At 49.0% G+C, this 21,758-nt stretch overlaps 1 protein-coding gene across 3 annotated transcripts in view; it reads left to right on the top strand.

Moving 5' to 3' along the window:
• Nucleotides 1-21,758, top strand: part of LOC136581029 (cytochrome P450 2B1-like) — a 94,292-nt gene that overhangs the window by 42,678 nt on the left and 29,856 nt on the right. For 2 of the 3 annotated variants that reach the window (XM_066582018.1, XM_066582016.1), the window contains 3 exons: nucleotides 924-1,065; nucleotides 11,493-11,680; nucleotides 11,761-11,902. In XM_066582018.1, the coding sequence (XP_066438115.1) occupies nucleotides 924-1,065; nucleotides 11,493-11,680; nucleotides 11,761-11,902 (472 nt within the window). Of the gene's footprint in view, nucleotides 1-923; nucleotides 1,066-11,492; nucleotides 11,681-11,760; nucleotides 11,903-12,134; nucleotides 12,188-21,758 lie in introns of all 3 variants that reach the window. The other variant, XM_066582017.1, reaches the window with a different exon arrangement.

Genomic DNA, 21,758 nt, shown 5'->3' with positions numbered 1-21,758 from the left:
TCCTGGGTTTACAACCCACAGGGTTCCCAGTCACAATCCCCGCCCGGGGTGTCTGGAGGGCGTCCTACTGTCACGCGGGTAACAGGCCCAAACTGGACACTGGACCCCAGGCTCCAAGTCCCTGACATGGCTCCTCTGACCACCTCTCACTTGTCCACACTGGACCTCTGGCTAGCAGCTATCCCTTCCCCTGAATGTGGCAGGAACTGATCTTTCTATCTTACTTCCTGGCACACCTATGGTGTTAATCCTCTCTGCAGTACCAGAATTCCTGTCCATAGCCCTTTGCAGGCCACTCAATATACTGCACTCCCACAACCTTTAAATAGATGCCACAAGAAATTGCAACAAGTCTGAAGGCCAAAGGAGGCCAAACACACTATTAGCTGGGGTTCTTTAATAAAGTGGGCATTCAGTTTATGTAAGGTTGCATAAGAGCATACCATATTTTTTTATTTTTCGGTTTCATGTGAATCCATTAGTAAAAAAAAACCTCTATATATAATTGTAGGCTTAAGGCATCTATACAAATTAGATAAAGTCAGATGAAATCACTGATTGAAGGTTTATATGGTGCAGTCTAAAGCTATGACTAAGCAAATGAGCATTTGGCAGACAGCAATTTAAAATATACTGAATAGATGGCTTTATTAAAGATCCTTAGATTTGCAGATACTCAGCACGCCCCTGGCAAAAGTCCTCAGTCCCATAGAAATTTCAGCATTAGGCTGGATAGAAAGAGTTCCTTAAACACAGTGTGAAATTGTTACACAGCGCTCCCCAACCTGGGCGAAGTACAGGTGAAGTCTGCCTGTAGGAGCCACGAATGTTGGTACTGCCCAAATTCCCAAGAGTTGGCACAATTCTATGTGTTCAGTTCCTTGACTTATTGCAAAATGCTTTTGTTTTCTTTTTTCTTTCAGGAACGCAACAACCCGCATTCCCAATTCAACTTATCTAATCTACTTACCTCGGCGCTGGATATATTTTTTGCTGGACAGGAAACCACTAGCGGCACTCTAGGATACGGACTTCTAATCCTCATGAAGTATCCAAGTATTAAAGGTAAGGATTCTGAGATAATGCAATATTTATTTAATTATTTCACTGGATGTATTAAAGCATGTCTGTTCTCCACATGAAGATGGACATAAAGTGAAAGCATTTTTACATGTAGGTCATACTTTGAAACATTTTTTGAAAGAAAAGTAAATTTTTTTTTAAAATTTCTCATGAGACTAAAATACTTTTAAGAATAACAAAAAGCTCTGAGGTGCATTAAAATGGTTAAATGGGTTTTACTTTCCAAAGCTATAGATTATCCTCAGGATACAGTAGGTCATCAATAGCAAATTACTGGGGATCTGCCACTAGGGACACCTGCTGATCAGCTAATGTGAACGATCTTACCGGCTAGAAGTCACAAAACTTTCCCATTAGCTCTCTCCCATTAAAGTGACCACTATCATACTAGGCCATTACAGAACATCAGCTGATCTACAGGGGTCCCTAGGGGCAGACTTCCACCAATCTGCTATTGATGGGATGTGGATAGGTCCTCAATTAGTTTCAACCAGAAAACCAAGCTACAGTAGTAGTCATCTTAAAGGGGTTTTTCACTTTAGACCATGTTTTTTCCGAAGGGTCTTGTAATTATAAGCTGATTACACGGTTTCATGCTGTTTAGAACCCAGCAATCAACTGTAATCTGTGGGGAAATCTGGCCCAATATGTTTAATTATCCTGCAGCAGCACCACAGGAGACTACACCGCAGCACATTACACAGCGACTACTGAAAGCAATAAACTGTCTGTCTAAGGCCTCATGTCCACGGGACAGATCCACAGTGGATCACCCGCACGCGTTATCCACGCCCCTAGGGATGCATTGGACACCCGCAGGTAATTAAATACCTGTGGATGTCATTTTCCCCTGAGGCGCGGATTGCATGTGTGGGAAAACACCCGCAGCATGCTCCATTTTAGTGCGCGGGTCTCCCGCAGGCTTCTACTGAAGCCTATGGAAGCCGTCCGGATCCACGGCACACCCGCAGCTAAATGTCTGCTCTGCCGCGGGACAGCAGGAGTTAAAAAAAAAAAAAAAGAAGTGCAGGGCACATGCGTGTGGCGTGCCTTCGGCGTGCCGAGCACATCCGCCGGGCCAAAGAAAGACGATCCGGCCGTGACGGAGGGTAGATCCACAGCATCCAGACAAATAAGTAAAATGTTGTTTTCCGGTGTCATGTCTGCGGGAAAGGAGAGATCCGCTGCGGGATTCTGCATGGAGAATCCACGCAGGCCCAAATTTCCCCGTGGACATGAGGCCTAAGTCAGTGTTTCTCAGCTCCAGTCCTCAGAGACCCCCAACAGGTCATGTTTTTAGGATTTCAGAAGTATTGCACAGGTGATGTAATTATTGTCGGTGCCTCAGATATTGCCATAGGTGTTCTTACTGTTGTATATCCTGCAAACATGACCTATCGGGGGTCCCTGAGGACTGGAATTGAGAAACACTGGTCTAGGCATTAATGCACTAGTTCTCCAGAGTGGAAGATGCTTTTTAAGACTACTCTAACCTCTGGCTAATCCTACATCTGTGAACCCCCTTATATTACATCAAAGAACCCTAATTGAGTATTTGAAAAAATGTTTTTTCTAAAACTCAAAACCCATTTAAGTATCTACTGTACATCTCATAGAGTTTGCAGGGCAATATGATGGTTTCCTACTGGAAATAATGTTTTGATGAATGGCCTTCAAGATCTTCTCAGCTGTTCTTGACTAGAGATGAGCGAACGTGTTCTTAACGAACACTTACGCACCCGAACACCGGCTTTTCCGAGGACTTCCGTGTTCGCGCGTAAGTATTCGGGGGGCGCCGGGGGGCGGGGAGAGGCGCGGCGGCGCGGGCGGCAGCAGCGGGGAACAGGGGGGAGCCCTCTCTCTCTCCCTCTCCCCCCCACTCCCCGCCGCAACCCCCCGCGCTGCCACGGCGACCCCCGAACTTTTTTCGCCCGAACACGGAATTCCTCGCGAAGTTCGGTGTCCGGGCGAAAAGGGGCGGAGCCGAACACGTTCGCTCATCTCTATTCTTGACCAATCTGCATTCAGGGATTGGCTAAGAGCATCTGACTGATAGGGCTGCTTTTAAAAAGCTACACCCCAAATGTCCTTTTCAGTTGGATGGCAGTTGCAATATATACTGTAGCTCCCCATTTTTTAACTTTGTTTTCTTTATTAAAGGAAAATTTGCACAGTACATAATAAAGTTACGACAAATGTGGACTCAGTGTTACATAAATAACATGCTGTGCTATAACTTACTTAGTTGTAATAGTATAATAAAATTTTTCCCTGTATATTTTGTTGATGTAGATAACAATAAACTTTAACAGATAAACCTGGACTGTCTATGTTGATTATTTAAACTTGTTGTGGGATGGGGCTCTGTATTTGTTGTTCATTAAGAAGAGGGGAACACAGGAGTTCAGGTAGGAAGGGAGGGGGGGGGGGTGGAGAAAGGAGGTAGTGAGCCTGGGAGTTTAATCTGTGGATAGAGTGGAGTTGGTATCCAACCAAATGCCCCATATTTCTTGAAATTTATTTGGGCACCCTCTATTTTGGTAGATGATTTTCTCATAGGAGACTACTGTGTTTACTGACCGAACCCAGTATGAAACCGTGGGGATTCCTGCAGCCATCCAATGAGTGGCTATTGTTTTGTGTGCCAAGAATAGAGTTTTTTGTAGAAAGATACGGATGTGGTGCGGCCACACCTCCTCCTCCAGTAAGCCAAACAGAATTGTCTTAGGGTCCATCTCAATATTAAGAGGGGATGGTAACAGTGCGTTTATAAAGGATACAATCTCAGACCAGAATCCGTTTACCAAGGGGCAATCCCAGATCAAGTGCCAGAAGTTAGCTTCTGGTTGACGGCATCTATGGCAGGAGTTTGAGGAAGAATTGCCCATTTTATATAGTCGGCCAGGAGTGAGGTATGCTTGGTGAATAATGTATAACTGAGTCAATTTGTTGACTGCAGGGGAGATCGAGAGAGGGGATTCAGATATGTCCGTCCAGTCCTCCGGTGATAAGGACGGGATAGAAATTTTCCATTTGTCGTAAGCTGAGGGCGGGTTATGGTCGGTTTTGGCTGAGAGGAGATGCGTATAGAGTGCCGAGATTAGGCCCTTAGGTCCTTGGGATCTAAGGATGCCAATTGTGGGGAATTTGGATATACGTGTAGAGGTAGGTGTGAATTGGGAATTCAGCGTTTGTCTCAGCTGGAAAAATCTAAATAGTTAAAGTTGTGGGGACTGTAGTTTTTCGCGTAGTTGATTGAATGTGGGGAGGGTCCCGTCTATGTAGATGTCTCCCACCGACACCACCCCTAAGGACCTCCAGTATTGGGGGTCTGGAACCGACTGCAAGGCCGGGATTATTCCATAGGGGGAGTTCATACATCACTTCTTCATATTGTTGAATGGCCTTGACCTCTTTCCACACCTGTAGGGCAACTTTGTGAAGTGCTAATGTATCGGAGGGATTGGTATGTTCTGGGAACTCCAGGAAGCTTAAAAGGTTGTTCTTTCACTTGTTTTGCCAAAAATTGATCTGCGATGGGCATTTCCCGTTCCAAGATCCAGATCATTACGCAGCTGTCCGGCTAGGTAGTATATGTGCAGATCCGGAAGTGCCATTCCAGTCTGCTCTTTGGGCCTTTGTAGGGTTGAAAGGCTAAGCTTTGAGCGGGGGGAATTCCAGATAAAAGATGTGATGAGGGAGTTAAGGGTTTGAAAAATGCGTTTGGGAACGAATATTGGCATATGCTGCAATATGTACAGGCATTTAGGTTGAATGGTCATCTTAACCAGGTTTATGTGGCCGGCCACCGAAAGCGGTAATTTAGACCTCTCGAATTTGTTTTTAACATTTTTCAGCAATGGGTCAATATTATCATCTATGGCGTTATTTTGGTTTTGGGACATATACATCCCTAGATATTTAAATTTTAGAAACCACGACTAGTGTGTATCTGGTGACGCAGGGATCTTTTATTAGGTTGAGATTTGTATATAGAATTGTGGACTTGGGCCAGTTGACATGTAATCCAGATAGGTGGGAAAATGTGTCAATTTGGGACATAGCATGGGAAAAGGAGGTTGTAGGGTCTGACAAAAATAGGATTGTATCATCCGCATATAGGCCCACTTTGCTTTCAAGGCCCGCCCATTTGATGCCGGTTACGTCAGGGGTACTTCTCAACCGAATTGCCATGGCTTCGATGGCTATGGCAAATAAAGCCGGGGATAGTGGGCAGCCCTGACGGCTGCCCCTTGCGAGGCGAAACTCGGTAGATGGGATGCCATTTACTATTACATTAGCACTTGGCGATTTGTATATGGTTTTGACCCATTGTAAGAATTGGGGGCCAAACCCAAATTGGACTAGACAGGCCTCGAGGAAAGTCCACTCCAGCGAGTCAAAGGCCTTCATCATGTCCAGTGAAACCAGTGCCCAGGGCATGTTAAACTGTTTGCCCAATTGAATCGCTGTTTGGACTCTCCGTATGTTAATTGTCGTGGATTTCCCTGGCATAAAGCCAGCCTGGTCAGGCTGTATAATGGATAGAATTATTTGATTTAGTCTTGTAGCCAGGAGTTTTGTTAGGATTTTATAATCAGCGTTTACCAAAGAAATGGGGCGGTAAGAGCTACAGTCTGTAGGGTCTTTGTCTGGCTTCAAAATGACTATAATAGATGCTCTGTAGAACGAGGGTGGGAGGGCTTTGTCTAGTTGGGCCTGTTGTAACGTTTCTAGTAGCAGCGGGGCCAGTTGTTCATCATATTTCCAATATACTTCTATTGGGAGGCCATCTGGGCCCTGGGCTTTATTAGGTGCCATATCCTGAATTGTTTGCCGGATTTCATCTAGGGTGATTGGGGCTTCCAGGAATTCTACCTGTTCCTCGGACAATGTTGGGAAGGTCAGGTCGCTCAGGTAGTTTAGGATATCTGCCTTAGTGGAGTCTGTGGGTGAACTGTACAGGTTGGCGTAAAATTCTTTAAAGCGGTTTGTAATGGCTGGGGCATCAGTCAGCTCCACGTCATATTGATCTTTTATCTTAAGGATCGTGTTGGGGTGTTTCTCGTGTTTGATCAGGTTAGCCAGCAGATTGCTGGATTGATTACCCAGTTAAAAATAATATTGTTTCGCAAAGAATAATTTACGCTTGGCCTTGGCGTGAATTTGATGTTTGTAGAGGCGTGAGCAACTGAGCCATGCTTCTTTATTAGAGTCTGTGGGATTATCAATGAATGTCTTTTCTGCCTCAAGTGTCTTTGTTTCTATATCTCTGTCAGCTTGGGATGTCGTTTGCTTGATATATGAGATGGCTGATTTGAAGCACCCCCGGAGGTATGCTTTAAGGGTGTCCCACCTCAGGGCCGGGTGGGTGTTGTTACTATGGGCGTCTAAAAAGAGGGATATGTGGAATGGGGTTTGGTGGTCTGGACCTAGAAGCTTGAGCCAGAACGGATGTAGTTTCCAAGTAGGAAGTATTTTGAGTTGGGGGAATTTCAGTGTTAGAAGTATCGGGCTGTGGTCTGATATTCCTCGCGGACAGTGTATTATATCTGAGAGATAAACCGCCACTTCCGTGGAACTGAATATATAGTCGATTCTTGAGAGGGCGTTATGTCCAAGAGAGTGGCAGGTGTATTCCAGAGTGTCAGGGTGATGCAACCGCCAGAGATAGACCCAACCGACGCTCTCGGTCACCTGCCGGAGGGAGGAGCTAGTGGCAGTGCTAGCTGGGGTGTGGAATTTGTCTTTGGTCGGGTTCATCACCTGGTTAAAGTCTCCCATACAGATTACACCTGCTGAGGGGTATTGGTGTGCAAAGTTTATGGCTGCCTGTAAGATGGAGAGATTATTGTGCGGTGGGTTATAGATACATAGAATGACAGAGGGTTTGGAGTCTATTTCGGTGTGTACGAATATTGATCTACCTTCCGGGTCTTTACGGATATTAATAGGATTCCATCTTATGGAGTTATGGATGGGCAATGAGACACCTCTAGAGGAGGAGGTGTGGAAGGAGTGGGCTGCCCACTGGACCCACGGCTTTTTAAGAGTGTCAGCTTTATCCACGGTGAGGTGGGTCTCCTGCAAGCACACGATGTGGGGGTTGATTTGTTTAATAAAGGAGAAGACTTCTCTGCGCTTGAGGGCTGTGCCAAGGCCGCGTACGTTCCAGCTAAGGCATTTTAAGGACATTAGTGTCGGTGTGGATATAAAGTTCAATCAGTGCACCTATACTTAGGGGAAGGGGAAGGGAAGGGCTTTGCATATACAGAGCAATGGGGATCATTGGCATAGACAACTTAAAACAAATAACAATGGTTGTCCTAAAACAGTTTAAACCTTTAATTATTGGCATCCTGTCTAGATATAAACGTGGGAATCCTAAATTTAGGGTTCCAGTAAACCTAAAGACAGGAGACAAAGAAAACTTAAGCTACAAACTATCGGGTAGGTAGCTGGTGTTATTGGAGGGGAGAGGTCCCAGTGGCCTATGGATGGCTAGTTTTACCAAATGGACCTAAATTGTTAGGTTAGGGTAGCATTGAGACATAGGGAAGTTCCGGGCAACAGGTTCGCACTGTGGGCGACTGCCTTGCCATCCGTGGGCCAGGGGGATAATAGCGCTCCTCAGCAACGATTCAAGTTAGTAATCATATTTATATACGTTATGGATTAGCGTCTCTTGGTGACACAGGGTGCATTCTGAGCCATTCCAAAGCTTCAATAGGGGAGTGTAGAAAGACCGCTTTTCCCTCTGCGACAATGCGCAGGCGGGCCGGATATGCCATTGAGTAGGGAATATTTCTGTCTTTTATATTTCTTTTTGACCTCCATAAAAGTGGCTCTTTGTTTTTGTAAGTCCGCAGAAAAGTCAGAAAATATAGATATCACTGAGTTGTTGTGTTTAAGTGGGCCTTTTAATCTGGCTTGACTTAGGGCGGCGTCGCGATCCCTGCAATTTAGCATTCTTGCTAGAAACGGGCGTGGGGGTGCGCCCGGCTGTGGTGGCTTTGCCGGGACGCGATGAGCTCTCTCCACGGCAAAGTGGGCAGAGAAAGCGTCGCCGCCCAAGAATGATTTCAGCCAGTTCTCCGTGAACAGTTCTGGTTGTGAGCCTTCTGTTTTTTCAGGTAGGCCAATTATGCGTAAGTTGTTGCGGCGTGAGTGGTTTTCAAGGTCGTCTGTTTTGGCTTGGCAGTATTCCGCTGATCTTATAGCTTTCTGCACCACTGCGGGGATTGGACGCAGGGAATCCTCTACGTTCGAGATGCGGTCCTCCATTTCACGCACCCTGCCTCGCATGTTTTGTAGGTCTTGTCTCAGGAGAACTATGTCCGATTTAACTTCTATCTTGTCTGTGAGGGCGGACTTGCAGGTGTTGATTGCTTCCAGGAGTTGACGCATTGTTGGTTCCGGTGGCTGCCCAGGTTAATCTTCAGTTTCCTTTGTTTGGGCAGGTCGCGTCGCTCGAGGAATGTGGTCTGGAGTTTCAGTGCGTGAAAATTCTTTTAATTTTTCTGCCGCAGAGCCGCTTTTTGCACGCGGGCTCATGTTCGCGGGCAGTTAGTTAACGTGTTTAACCCTTTCCAATCCACTGTCGGGGCTGCCCCGACATCATCATTTTCCTCTATAGCTCTGATGTCGGGGCAGACCCAACATGCTGTTTCCTCCCACGCTCTGCTGACAGAGGCCACCCGACACACTTATGTGAATAAGTGAGATGCAAACAGCACTGATCAGCGCTGGATTCTTCATTTACTGAAAGCCAGATGTTCCTTCTCCTCTGCCCTGCTGCCCTGTATTCTCCAACATACAGGAGGGGAGAAAGAACATGAGTGCAGTCAGTAAATGAAGAGCCCAGCGCTTATCAGTGCTGATAGTGAATGCCCGAATGTGCTTCCCTCCCCATCTCTGCTGCCGGAGAACACCCGACACACTTTTATGTCAGTAAGTGAGCTGGAAACGGGGGCATTCAGTAAATGCAGAATGGAGCGCTACATTCAGCTGCCCAGCAGCTGGCACATGAGAGAGCCGGGGCCGCGGGAGAGGTGAGTGCCCGCGCTGCTCTCTGCAGACACTCGGGTCGGGTCCCGCTGCGAGAATTCTCGCAGCCGGATCTGACCCGGCCGTCTGCAGGCGGCCTTACTGTGAAACATGTACTAGGAAGCCTGGACTTCATCCTGCAATTTGTTTTAAAAAGTATCACGCGCTAAAAAATTATAAGTCAAAATAAATAAAAACCTTTTAATTTATCCAAAAGTGCTAATAAAATCATTAGGTAATTTATTTGTGTGGTTTTCTATGTTGTTGTTCCAAGTAATCCACCAACCTCTTTCCCGCACAAAATAAATTGGAGCTGGGAAAAATGAGCGTGGCAAAAAAATTGGATTGGAAAGGGTTAACCGGAGACGTAAGCGGTTTTCTTGGTGGTAGGAGCGTATGATTGTTTCCGAGAAAAATTGCTTGGCAATAGGGCTGGCTAGCCAATCAGATAACGTGTGGGGACTCTGATGAGGAGTTTAAGTTGTTAGTGTCCCCGGGAGCCTTGGTGCCACAGGGCCACAATAGTTGTCAGGAGTTTGGTACAACAAGGAGTTAAGTTACAGATATGGAGAGATGTCGTTTATGGCTCAGATCAGTTCAGGTGGCCCGACCGGAAAGCTGTCAAGTCGTGGCGATCCCCCTTGTAGCGGGTAAGGCTTACAGCAGAGTCGCAGGGGGGAGAGTCATAGTGTGGCGGGGACCTTTTTATGTTCGCTGACTCTGAGTCCAGACTGATTCGAGGGGCGGGATTTCCCCGTCAGGGTTTCTCCCCTCCGGGTACATGGTGTCTAACACGACAGCGTGCCGCTCCTAGGTATTGTCCCCCGACCGTTGTCCCCACTTACAGTTTTCGGTGCCGGCTCCACTGGGCCGGTTTTCGGTCGGCGGGAGGAGCTGTATTCGCAGCGGTGGCGAGACCGTCGGTCAGTCGGCCAAGTCGCGGCCTCCGGTGGCGTCTGCAGCGGGCAGCCCGTGTCGAGGAAGTAGAAACACAGCGCCCCTCCTTTTCGGCCGTCGTCGGATCGTTCAGAGACTTCACCTCTCAGTGACGGCAGGGGGTCTCGGTGCCACCAGGCCGATGGGGTGGTCAGGAGAGATGTGGTCCACGGGGCCGTCGAGCCTAGATACAGGAGCGGGGCCTCCCCAGGCAGGTGTCCGACTGGGGTCGGTATGTTGTCTCTTCGCGGCAGCGGGGGAAGGATGTTAGCCGGTCAGACAGGCAGTTCGGCCAGGCAGACGGCGATCCTCTGGGGGTTGTATAGCGGCCGGTCCGCTCCAGGTGGCAGACTAACAAAGTCCAGCCAGATATGAGGAGCCATGATCCCACGGCAACTGCCTGAATCGGGGCCACCGGTCCGCCGAGGAGTGAGTAGGTTAATAAAGTCCCAGCTGTCGGCGTGGTACGTGGCGGGTGGTTCGCGCCGGGGGGTAGAGAGGCAGCCCGTCTCACCTCCCGCGGCCGGGCTCAGGCCGTCTAGCGGCGCCGCTTACAGCGGTGGCAGGGGGGCTCGGCACTGCAGGTCCGGGAAGGAGACCAGATGAGGCGCCTGGTAAGGTACAGAAGCGAGTACCCCCAGCCGCGGGGCCCGCTCAGATCCAGGGTCCTCCACACTCAGCGCTCGGCCGGACCGGTGAGTACTTGCTCTGCAGCAGCGGGGGAGGGGAAGAGGAGTTTCGGGCAGCCGACCTGGCGGCCCGGACTGGCAAGTCAATTTCGCGGGTGAAGTCCTGTGTCCAGTGCTCCGTATCGGAGGGTGAGAAAGGAGGTCGGCTCCCCCACCCAGCCCAGTCTGCAGACAAGTCAGACCTCCGTAGCCGCCAATCCAGATGTCTGTAGTGGCGGGAAGGGGACAGGGCGTTGGTGCGGCCTCACCTCCGAATTGATCCGTGGTACTTTGCGGTGTGTTCAGGGGGTTTAATCCGACCCAGTCCCATCCTAGTCTCCTGCGGCAGGGTTTAAAAGTCCTTTCTTTTGGCAATTAAATCACCATGAGGCCAGGATTTTTACAGGATTAATGCTTCCCCTGGGGAGCTCCTCTCACATGCGACTCTCCATGTTGGTCGCTGGCCACGCCCCCCCTCCCCATTCTTTTTGTTCAGTGTGCTGCATTGCAAACACTATTAGCTTCTTCTTTTCAAATAGCAATCTTATTAATTTATGATAGAGATGTTCCAAATTGTCAGCTGCATTAAAAATAAAAATATTCCTTCATTTCAGCAATAACCATATTCCTGGGGTCATTTTTCTAGCACAAAGAACATAGTAACCTTGGCAGTTCTAGGCAGCACCCGCTCTATGCATTTTGTAAACATTCATTGCTAAAATGAAGATATTGCATAATTATCTTTTCACTTGTCCTCAGAAAAGGTTCAAGCTGAGATAAAGAATGTGATTGGCAGAACACGAAGGCCTTGTTTAACAGACCGGGTCAAAATGCCCTACACTGAAGCTGTTATCCATGAAATAATGAGATTCGTTGACTTCTTACCTCTTGGTGTTCCCCATGCTGTGACAGAGGGCACGGTTTTCAGGGGGTACGCCCTACCCAAGGTAGAAAAAAAGCTCTTATTTTATCGAATGTACTGCTTAATAAATATGGGTGTCATTTGACCTTATTTCTCACCCTCCAGGGTACCATCATTGTTCCAGTTTTACATTCCGTACTATATGACCCAACTGTTTTCAAAAGCCCCTATGAGTTTGATCCTGAACATTTTCTTGACCAAAACGGTCTGTTTAAGAAATGTGAAGGCTTCATGGCTTTTTCTGCAGGTAAGTGACCATATATACCCCAGAAGTTAAAAGTGCTGTAGTGGCATACACCAACTATATAAACCCATTTCCATCATCTACAACTTTTTTTAATGGAGCCGTTAAGGTTTGTCTAAATATCCTGGCCTAGGCTGATTCTACAGTAGACCTTTCCTCTCCTCTCCAACCAGAGATTGTACACTTAATGGTATTTTACCGGTTATATATTTTCACCACAATTCTTGACTTTTAGAAGTTTGGAAGTGGACATCAACTAACAACATGGAAAAGGAGAGGAGCCATTTGGTGAGCTGCAACGTATGCTATATGTTTACAGACCTACCAGAGGAAAAGCAAATTTTCACCTATCAGAAATGCAAGCTTGTGTCTCTACTGAAGGAAAAGGTGCGTAGTCTTCAGGGGAGAATATCTACATTGAAACGTATTAAGGACGATGAGGATTTCCTGGACAGAGTAGAAGAAAGTCTTCAAAATATTAAAGGAAAAGAAATGTCCAGTGTACCCGCAGAAGCTAAGGAATGGAAGCATGTGACCCAAAGAACCAGGAAGAACATGAGTCAGCCAGCACCCTGCTTGGGAACCTGTACAAGGTTCTCACACTGGGAGCTGGTACTGGTTCCTGAGCAGAAGGACAAAGAGATACAACAAGAAGTGACTCCACCCACAAAGAGCAGAGGAGAAAGAGGTACAGCAAGAAATGACTCTACCCACAAAGAACTGTGTAGGAAGTGCACCGAGTCCTCTTCAATGGAGAAAAAGAAGTGCTGTTGTGAAGAAAAGGAGGAGAGTGGTGGTTGTAGGGGATTCCCTATTGAGAACACCTGACATAACCTCACGAGAGGTGTGCTGTCTTCCAGGTGCACAAATCAAAGATGTGTCTGATAGGCTGTCAAGACTCTTCAGTCCTACAGAACACCACCCATTCCTACTAATACATGTAGTGACAAATGACACTGTAAAAAAGGACCTTGCAACTATCTGCAGAGACTTTGAAGACCCTGGAAAGAAGGTGAAGGAACTAGGAGCACAGGTGGTCTTCTCATCCATCCTCCCAGTGGATGGCCATGTAATAAGAAGATGGAACAGGATTCTAGAGATGAGCAACTGTCTACATCGATGGTGCCGTCAGCAAAGTTTTGGATTCCTAGACCATGGAGTGAATTACCTATATGATGGAATGCTTGCTAGAGACAGGTTGCACCTTACAAAAACAGGTAAGCACATTTTTGGTGGGCGCCTTGCTTCACTCATTAGAAGAGCTTTAAACTAGAACAATATGGGAAGGGAAGTGAAAAGACAGGTAAAAATATACAGCTAATTAATACATTTGAGACCCTAGCTATTAGAAGTGGACTAGGAACAAAGACCAAAAATTCAGAAGGCATGCAAGTAGAGGAGCAACAGACACCGATCACAAACTAAAATGTTTTTATACCAATGCACAGAGCATGGAAAACAAACAAGGAGAATTGGAGCTCCTAACACAGGAAGAGAAGTATGATGTCATAGGCATCACGGAAACTTGGTGGAATGATACACATGATTGGAACACAAAGCTTGAAGGATACAACTTATTTATAAGAAATAGACATAACAAAAGGTGAGGAGGTGGTGTATTGTATGTTAGGAAAACATTCATCTCCACAGAGATTCAAGCTTTAGAGCTGGGAGTTCTGTAGAAACTGTTTGGATAAGAATACAAGGAGAGAACAGAAAGGACACCATTGTAGGCATTTACTATAGGCCACCTAGACAAGCAGAAAATTTTGATGAACTCTTTCTACATCAGATGGCCAAGCTCTCAAAAAAGCATGACATACTGATCATGGGAGATTTTTAACTATGCCGACATTTGTTGGGAATCTCTCTTAGGTAAAAGTAATGGATCCAACAAATTCTTATCCGCTCTTGCTGACAACTTTATCTTCCAAAAGGTCGAAGAGAAAACAAGGGGATCTGCTTTCTTGGACCTAATTCTTACCAACAGGGAGAAAATGGTTAAGGGAGTAAGGGTGGCTGGGTCCTTAGGAGGCAGTGATCATGCTATCCTTGAATTTTGGATAAAAAGGTGAGGAAGACCTGAGAAAACTCAGACTTCAAAGTTGGATTTCAGAAAGGCAGATTTCAATGAACTCAGAAAGAGGATAGGAAGAATCCAATCGCTGGATGTTAAGGACAGAAATGCCCAAGAAGGTTGGGAAATATTGTGAAATGAGATTCGCAAAGCACAATCGTTAACAATCCCTAAAAGAAGGAAGAATGGGAAGCATTTAATGAAACCAGGATGGATGAACGCAGAACTTGCACACATGTTAAAAAACAAGGAAAAATATGTTTATCAAATGGAAAGTGGGCAATATCTAAAGAAAAATATAATGTGGTCTGCAGAAACTGTAGGGCAAGTGTCAGAAAAGCTAAAGCTGATAATGAATTGAGGCGTGCAACAGAGGCCAAAAGCAATAAAAAAGGATTTGGGGGGTATGTCAAAAGCAAAAGAAAAGTCAAAGATGCTATTGGATGCTTACAAGATGAAAATGGTGAATTGGTTAAGAATGATGTTGAGAAGGCCGAACTTTTAAATTCTTATTTTGTATCTGTTTTCTCTCAGAAAGTAGATGGAACATCAACTGATCTTTCTTGTGCTATTCGGGGAATAAAATAATGCAGGCTATCTGTAAGAAGAGAGATGGTGAGGGAATAGAGATGAGCATGCACACTCGTCCAAGCTTGATGCTCGTTCGAGCATTAGGGTGCTCGAGATGCTCGTTACTCGAGACGAGCACCACACGGTACTCAAGTCAATTCCATTTCCTTCCTTCATGTCTAGTGCCATTTTCTAGCCAATAGACATGCAGGGAAGGCATTACCACTTCCTCCTGTAACGTGCCAGCCCTATCCCACCCCCCTGCAGTGAGTGGCTGGCGAGATCAAGTGACTGCCGAGTATTTAAAGCGGTCCCGCACGAGGCTCGCCTCAGACACACACTGGGAGAGATTAGGGAAAGTGCTGCTGACGGGATAGGGAAAGTGTTAGTGTAGGATCCTGTCCTCAAAAACCCCAACGGTCCTTCTTAGGGCCACATCTGACCGTGTGCATTACTGTTGTGGCTGGCTGGGAGCAGTTTTGCACAATTTTTTTTTTTTTCATCTCGGGCTGTGCAGGCTATTACAGCTATAGCATTCTCAGTCTGCAGTCTATTATACAGAGTATAGGGAAAGTGCTGCTGCTGAGATAGGGAAAGTGGTAGTGTAGGATCCTGTCTACAAGAACCCCAACAGTCCTCCTTAGGGCTACCTCTGACCGTGTGCATTTTAATGGCTGGCTGCTGGGAGTTGTAATGCTTCAGTATTTCACAGCTAGGCCTGTTTGCAGCCTTCCGTATAATTTTTTTCTGGTTGCAGTTTGTGTTACAATACCGCTGTCAGTGTGAAAGTGTATGCAAATAATTCCATAATTATTTATACTGTTCTCTGTCTGCAGTGAATTAGACCGCGGTCTCACCGCTAAACAGTACTGTAATATTACCTGGGCCACTGCAAAGTATTTCAGCTCAGCCGCTGTGCAGAGCGTCCCGCAATACCATTTTCGTTGGTGGGGTTGAGATCGCTGCAGTTATCAGCACTATCCACTGGCTTTACAGTCTTCTCCCACTCCACACAGCCTCTATAATCTACAAATCTCTGCGAGCAGTAAATTACCCCAAGGTATCAGCGCGAGACAGCGGGTTACTTATTTCCCAGTCACAGCATAGAGCCTCCACTATCTACAAGTCTCTGTGTGTGGTGAATTAAGGCCCAGTTGTCAGTGCTGTACAGTGGAGTAATTTATTTCGCCCCTGCTCTATTCGTAATTTGGCATGATGAGGGGTAGGGGTCAAGGAAGTGGACACGGAGGTCCAAGTGAGGGTGTGGGCACAGGCTGAATTCCTGGTCTAGGTGAATCACAGCCGGCTGCTGCGGGATTAGGAGAGCGGCAAGTTTCTGGAGTCCCCAGCTTCATATGACAATTTATGGGTCCACGTGCTAGACCTTTATTACAAACAGAGCAGTGTGAGCAGGTCCTGTCGTGGATGGCAGAAAATTAGAGATGAGCGAACGTACTCGTAATGAGTACTTACGCACCCGAGTACCGCCATTTTCGAGTACTTCAGTACTCGCGCGTAAAGATTCGGGGGGGGCGGGGAGAGGCGCGGCGGTGCGGGGGGTAGCAGCGGGGAACAGGGGGGAGCCCTCTCTCTCTCCTTCTCCCCCCCCACTCCCCGCTGCAAGCCCCCGCGCCGCCACGGCGCCCCCCGAATTTTTTCGCCCGAGTACGGAAGTACTCGAAAATCGCGGTATTCGGGCGAAAAAGGGGCGGGGCCGAGCACGTTCGCTCATCTCTACAGAAAATGCATCCAGCAATGTGTCGGTCACCCAGTCTTCTACGCAGTCCACTGCTGCAACTCTGAATCCTCTGGCTGCTGCTCCTCCTTCCTCTCAGCCTCCTCACTCCCTGAAAATGACATATTCTGAGGAACAGGCAGACTCCCAGGAACTGTTCTCGGGTCCCTGCCTTGATTGGGAAAAAATGGTTCCTCTCTCACCTGAGGAGTTTGTCGTGACCGATGCCCAATCTTTGGAAAGTTCCCGGGGTCCGGGTGATGAGGCTGGGGACTTCCGCTAACTGTCTCAAGAGCTTTCAGTGGGTGAGGAGGATGATGATGAGACACAGTTTCTCTATCAGTGAGGTAGTAGTAAGGGCAGTAAGTCTGAGGGAGGAGCGCACAAAGGATTCGGAGGAAGAGCAGCTGGACGATGAGGTGACTGACCCCACCTGGTTTGCTAAGCCTACTGAGGATAGGTCTTCAGAGGCGGAGGCAAGTGCAGCAGCAGGATAGGTTGGAAGAGGCAGTGCGGTGACCAGGGGTAGAGGCAGGGCCAGAGCGAAGAATCCCCCAACTGTTTCCCAAAGCACACCCTCACGCCAAGCCTCCGTGCAGAGGGCTAAGTGTTCAAAGGTGTGGATGTTTTTCAGTGAGAGCGTGGACGACCGACAAACAGTGGTGTGCAACCTGTGTCACACCAAGATCAGAGTCAGCCTGGGACCACTCACATCCTACACACACCCAGAATAGCGGGTCCTACCTCGGTGCTGGTATCTGCGGTGGTCTATGCCACCTCCTCTAAACCCTCCCCCTTCTCCTCCTCCTATGCAACCTCTACCTCTCAATTAAGAAGTGTGAGCAGCACGTCGCCAGCAGTTGGTGTGGCGCGGCAGCACAGCGATGGGCAAGTGCCAGCAGGCTGTGCTGAAACTACTCAGCTTAGGTGACAAGAGGCACGCGCCCCCCGAACTGTTGCAGGGTCTGACAGAGCAGACCGACCTCTGGCTTTCGCCGCTGAGCTTCCAACTGGGCATGGTCGTGTGTGACAACGGCCATAACCTGGTGGCGGCTCTGCAGCTCGGCAGCCTCACACATGTGCTATGCCTGGCCCACGTCTTCAATCTGGTGGTTCAGCGGTTTCTGAAAAACGACCCGCACTTGTCTGACCTGCTCGGCAAGGTGCGCCGCGTCTGTGCACATTTCCGTAAGTCCACCACAGACGCTGCCACCCTGAGGACCCTGCAAAATCGGTTTATTCTGCCAGAGCACCGACTGCTGTGCGACGTGCCCACAAGGTGGAGTTCTACACTGCACATGTGGGCCAGGCTCTATGAGCAGCGTAGAGCAATAGTGGAATACCAACTCCAACATGGGCGGCTTAGTGGTAGTCAGCCTCCCCAATTCTTTACCGAGGAGTGGGCCTAGATGGCAGACATCTGCCAGGTCCTCGGAGATGGGGGATGACAGTATGTCGCTTGATAGCCAGACCACCCTCATGTCTATATCTCGGCACGCTTTAGAGAAGGGGGAGGAGCAGGAGGAAGAGCAGGAGGAGGGGGTGGAGACAACTGGGCACACTGCAAAGGGTACCCATGCTGCTTGCCTCTCATCTGTTCAGTGTGCATGGCCTGTGGACGAGGAGGAGGAAGAGGATCCTGAAAGTCATCTTCCTAGCGAGGACAGCCATGTCTTGCGTACTGGCACCCTGCCACACATGGCTGACTTCATGTTAGGCTGCCTTTCTCATGACCCTCACGTTAGACGCATTCTGGCCAACGTGGATTACTGGTGTACACCCTTCTCGACCCACTGTACAAGCAGAACCTTTCCATTCTCATTCCCGAAGAGAAAAGGGGTAAGAGAGTGATGCAATACCACAGGGCCCTGGTGGACAAACTGATGCTAAACTTCCCATCTGACAGCGCTAGTGGCAGAAGGCGCAGTTCTGAGGGCCAAGTAGCAAGGGAGGCGCGGAGATCAGGCAGCATGTTCAGCGCAGGCAGGGGAAAACTCTCCAAGGCCTTTGCCAGCTTTATGGCTCCCCAGCAAGACAGCGTCACCACTTCCCAGTCAAGGCTGAGTCGGAGAGAGCACTGTAAAAAGATGGTGAGGGAATACGTAGCCAATCGTACCACCGTCGTCTGTGATGCCTCTGCTCCATACAACTATTGGGTGTCAAATAGAGATGAGCGAACGCGTTCGTCCGAGCTTGATATTCGTGCGAATATTAGGGTGTTCGGGATGTTCGTTATTCGTAACGAACACCATGCGGTGTTCTGGTTACTTTCACTTCCTTCCCTGAGACGTTAGCGCGCTTTTCTGGCCAATTGAAAGACAGGGAAGGCATTACAACTTCCCCCTGCAACGTTTAAGCCCTATACCACCCCCCTGCTGTGAGTGGCTGGCGAGATCAGGTGTTCGCCTAATATAAAAGTCGGCCCCTCCCGCGGCTCGCCTCAGATGCCTGGTGAGTTAGATGAGGGACAGTGCTGTTTATACCGGAGCTGCTGTAGGGAAAGAATTGGTAGTTAGTGTAGGCTTCAAGACCCCCCAAAGGTCCTTATTAGGGCCACTGATAGCTGTGTGTTGGCTGCTGTTAGCAGTGGCATTTTTTTTTTCTCAAAATCGGCTCTGCAGAGCGTTGCACCCGGCATTAGGGACAGAAGTGCTGCATAGGCAGGGAGAGTGTTAGGAGTGAGTGTAGCCTTCAAGAACCTCAACGGTCCTTTCTAGGGCCATATTTATCCGTGTGCAGTACTGTCCAGGCTGCTGTTAGCTGTGCTGCATTTTTTTTGGGCTTCTCAAAATCGCCTCTGCAGAGCATTCCACCCTCCATTGATACTGCAGGGAAAGAATTGTATAGGCAGGGCCACAACACAGTTATTATTCATAGAATATACGCAGTGCTGTCTTTTGGTGGAAAAACAAGTGAAAACAAATCTATTTGTCCAGCCTCTGTCGGTCCTTACGGGCGGTGGACACGTGTCGGCTGCGTGAAAAACATTGCTAAATCATACGCACCCAGCTACGCTTTACTGCTGGCTTCGCCATTTGCTTTCCTTAATTGGGAAAAAAAATACCTGCTCTGCCAGAGTTATAATAACTCTGCTACCCTCACGTTCTGTGACACATTAGCAGGGACACAGCACAGTTATTAAACTTCTCATGTTCATTGAATATACGCAGTGCTGCCTTTTGGTGGAAAAACAAGTGGAAACAAATCTATTTGTCCAGCCTCTGTCCGTCCTTACGGGCGGTGGACACGTGTGAGCTGCGTGAAAAACATTGCTAAATCATACGCACCCAGCTACGCTTTACTGCTGGCTTCGCCATTTGCTTTCCTTAATTGGGAAAAAAAATACCTGCTCTGCCAGAGTTATAATAACTCTGCTACCCTCACGTTCTGTGACACATTAGCAGGGACACAGCACAGTTATTAAACTTAGATTATTCATTCACTAGAGGCAGTGGGGCCTTTCGTTTTCCAAAAAGGGAAAAAATTATATTTGGCCTGCAGTCTTGCGCCAATTTATTTCCTGCCTGTGAAATCAAATCACTGGTAATACAGCATGCTGAGGGGTAGGGGTAGGCCTAGAGGACGTGGACGCGGCCGAGGACGCGGAGGGCCAAGTCAGGGTGTGGGCACAGGCCGAGCTCCTGATCCCGGTGTGTCGCAGCCGACTGCTGCGCGATTAGGAGAGAGGCACGTTTCTGGCGTCCCCACATTCATCGCCCAATTAATGGGTCCACGCGGGAGACGGTTATTAGAAAATGAGCAGTGTGAGCAGGTCCTGTCCTGGATGGCAGAAAGTGCTTCGAGCAACCTATTGTCAACACGCAGTTCTGCGCCGTCCACTGCTGCAAATCCGAATCCTCTGTCTGCTGCTCCTCCTTCCTCCCAGCCTCCTCACTCCACTACAATGACACCTGCTCAGGAGCGGGAACACTCCCAGGAACTGTTCTCGGGCCCCTGCTTAGATTGGGCAGCAGCGGTTCCTCTCCCACCAGAGGAGTTTATCGTCACTGATGCCCAACCATTCGAAAGTTCCCGGGGTCCGAGGGAAGAGGCTGGGGACTTCCGCCAACTGTCTCAACAACTTTCTGTGGGTGAGGAGGACGATGACGATCAGACACAGTTGTCTTGCAGTGAGGTAGTAGTAAGGGCAGTAAGTCCAAGGGAGCAGCGCACAGAGGATTCGGAGGAAGAGCAGCAGGACGATGAGGTGACTGACCCCACCTGGTGTGCAACGCTTACTCAGGAGGACAGGTCTTCAGAGGGGGAGTCAAGGGCATCAGCAGGGCAGGTTGCAAGAGGCAGTGCGGTGGCCAGGGCCAGGGGTAGAGGCAGGGCCAGACCGAATAATCCACCAAGTGTTTCCCAAAGCGCCCCCTCACGCCATGCCACTCTGCAGAGGCCGAGGTGCTCTAAGGTCTGGCAGTTTTTCACAGAGACGCCTGACGACCGACGAACAGTGGTGTGCAACCTTTGTTGCGCAAAGCTCAGCCGGGGAGCCAACACCAACAGCCTCACCACCACCACCATGCGCAGACATATGATGGCCAAGCACCCCACAAGGTGGGACGAAGGCCGTTCACCGCCTCCGGTTTGCACCCCTGCCTCTCCCCCTGTGCCCCAACCTGCCACTGAGATGCAACCCCCCTCTCAGGACACAGGCACTACCGCCTCATGGCCTGCACCCACACCCTCATCTCCGCTGTCCTCGGCCCCATCCAGCAGTGTAGTTCAGCGCACCGTTCAGCCGTCGCTTGCGCAAGTGTTCGAGCGCAAGCGCAAGTACGCCGCCACGCACCCGCACGCTCAAACGTTAACCGTCCGCATAGCAAAATTCATCAGCCTTGAGATGCTGCCGTATAGGGTTGTGGAAACTGAGTCCTTCAAAAGTATCATGGAGGCGGCGGCCCCGCGCTACTCAGTTCCCAGTCGCCACTACTTTTCCCGATGTGCCGTCCCAGCCCTGCACGACCACGTCTCCCGCAACATTGTGCGCGCCCTCACCAACGCGGTTACTGCCACGGTCCACTTAACTACGGACACGTGGACAAGCACAGGCGGGCAGGGCCACTACATCTCCCTGACGGCACATTGGGTGAATTTAGTGGAGGCTGGGACAGAGTCAGAGCCCGGGACCGCTCACGTCCTACCCACCCCCAGAATTGCGGGCCCCAGCTCGGTGGTGGTATCTGCGGAGGTGTATGCTTCCTCCACTAAAGCACCCTCCTCCTCCTCCTCCTCCTCTGTCTCGCAATCAAGATGTGTTAGCAGCAGCATGTCGCCAGCAGTCGGTGTCGCGCGGTGTGGCAGCACAGCGGTGGGCAAGCGTCAGCAGGCCGTGCTGAAACTACTCAGCTTAGGCGATAAGAGGCACACGGCCCACGAACTGCTGCAGGGTCTGACACAGCAGACCGACCGCTGGCTTGCGCCGCTGAGCCTCCAACCGGGCATGGTCGTGTGTGACAACGGCCGTAACCTGG

The sequence above is a fragment of the Eleutherodactylus coqui genome, chromosome 10 (genome assembly GCF_035609145.1).
Source record: "Eleutherodactylus coqui strain aEleCoq1 chromosome 10, aEleCoq1.hap1, whole genome shotgun sequence".
Taxonomy (NCBI): domain Eukaryota; kingdom Metazoa; phylum Chordata; class Amphibia; order Anura; family Eleutherodactylidae; genus Eleutherodactylus; species Eleutherodactylus coqui.
The sequence above is the reverse complement of the archived record's forward strand: the minus strand, read 5'-3'. Positions and strand labels throughout refer to the sequence as shown.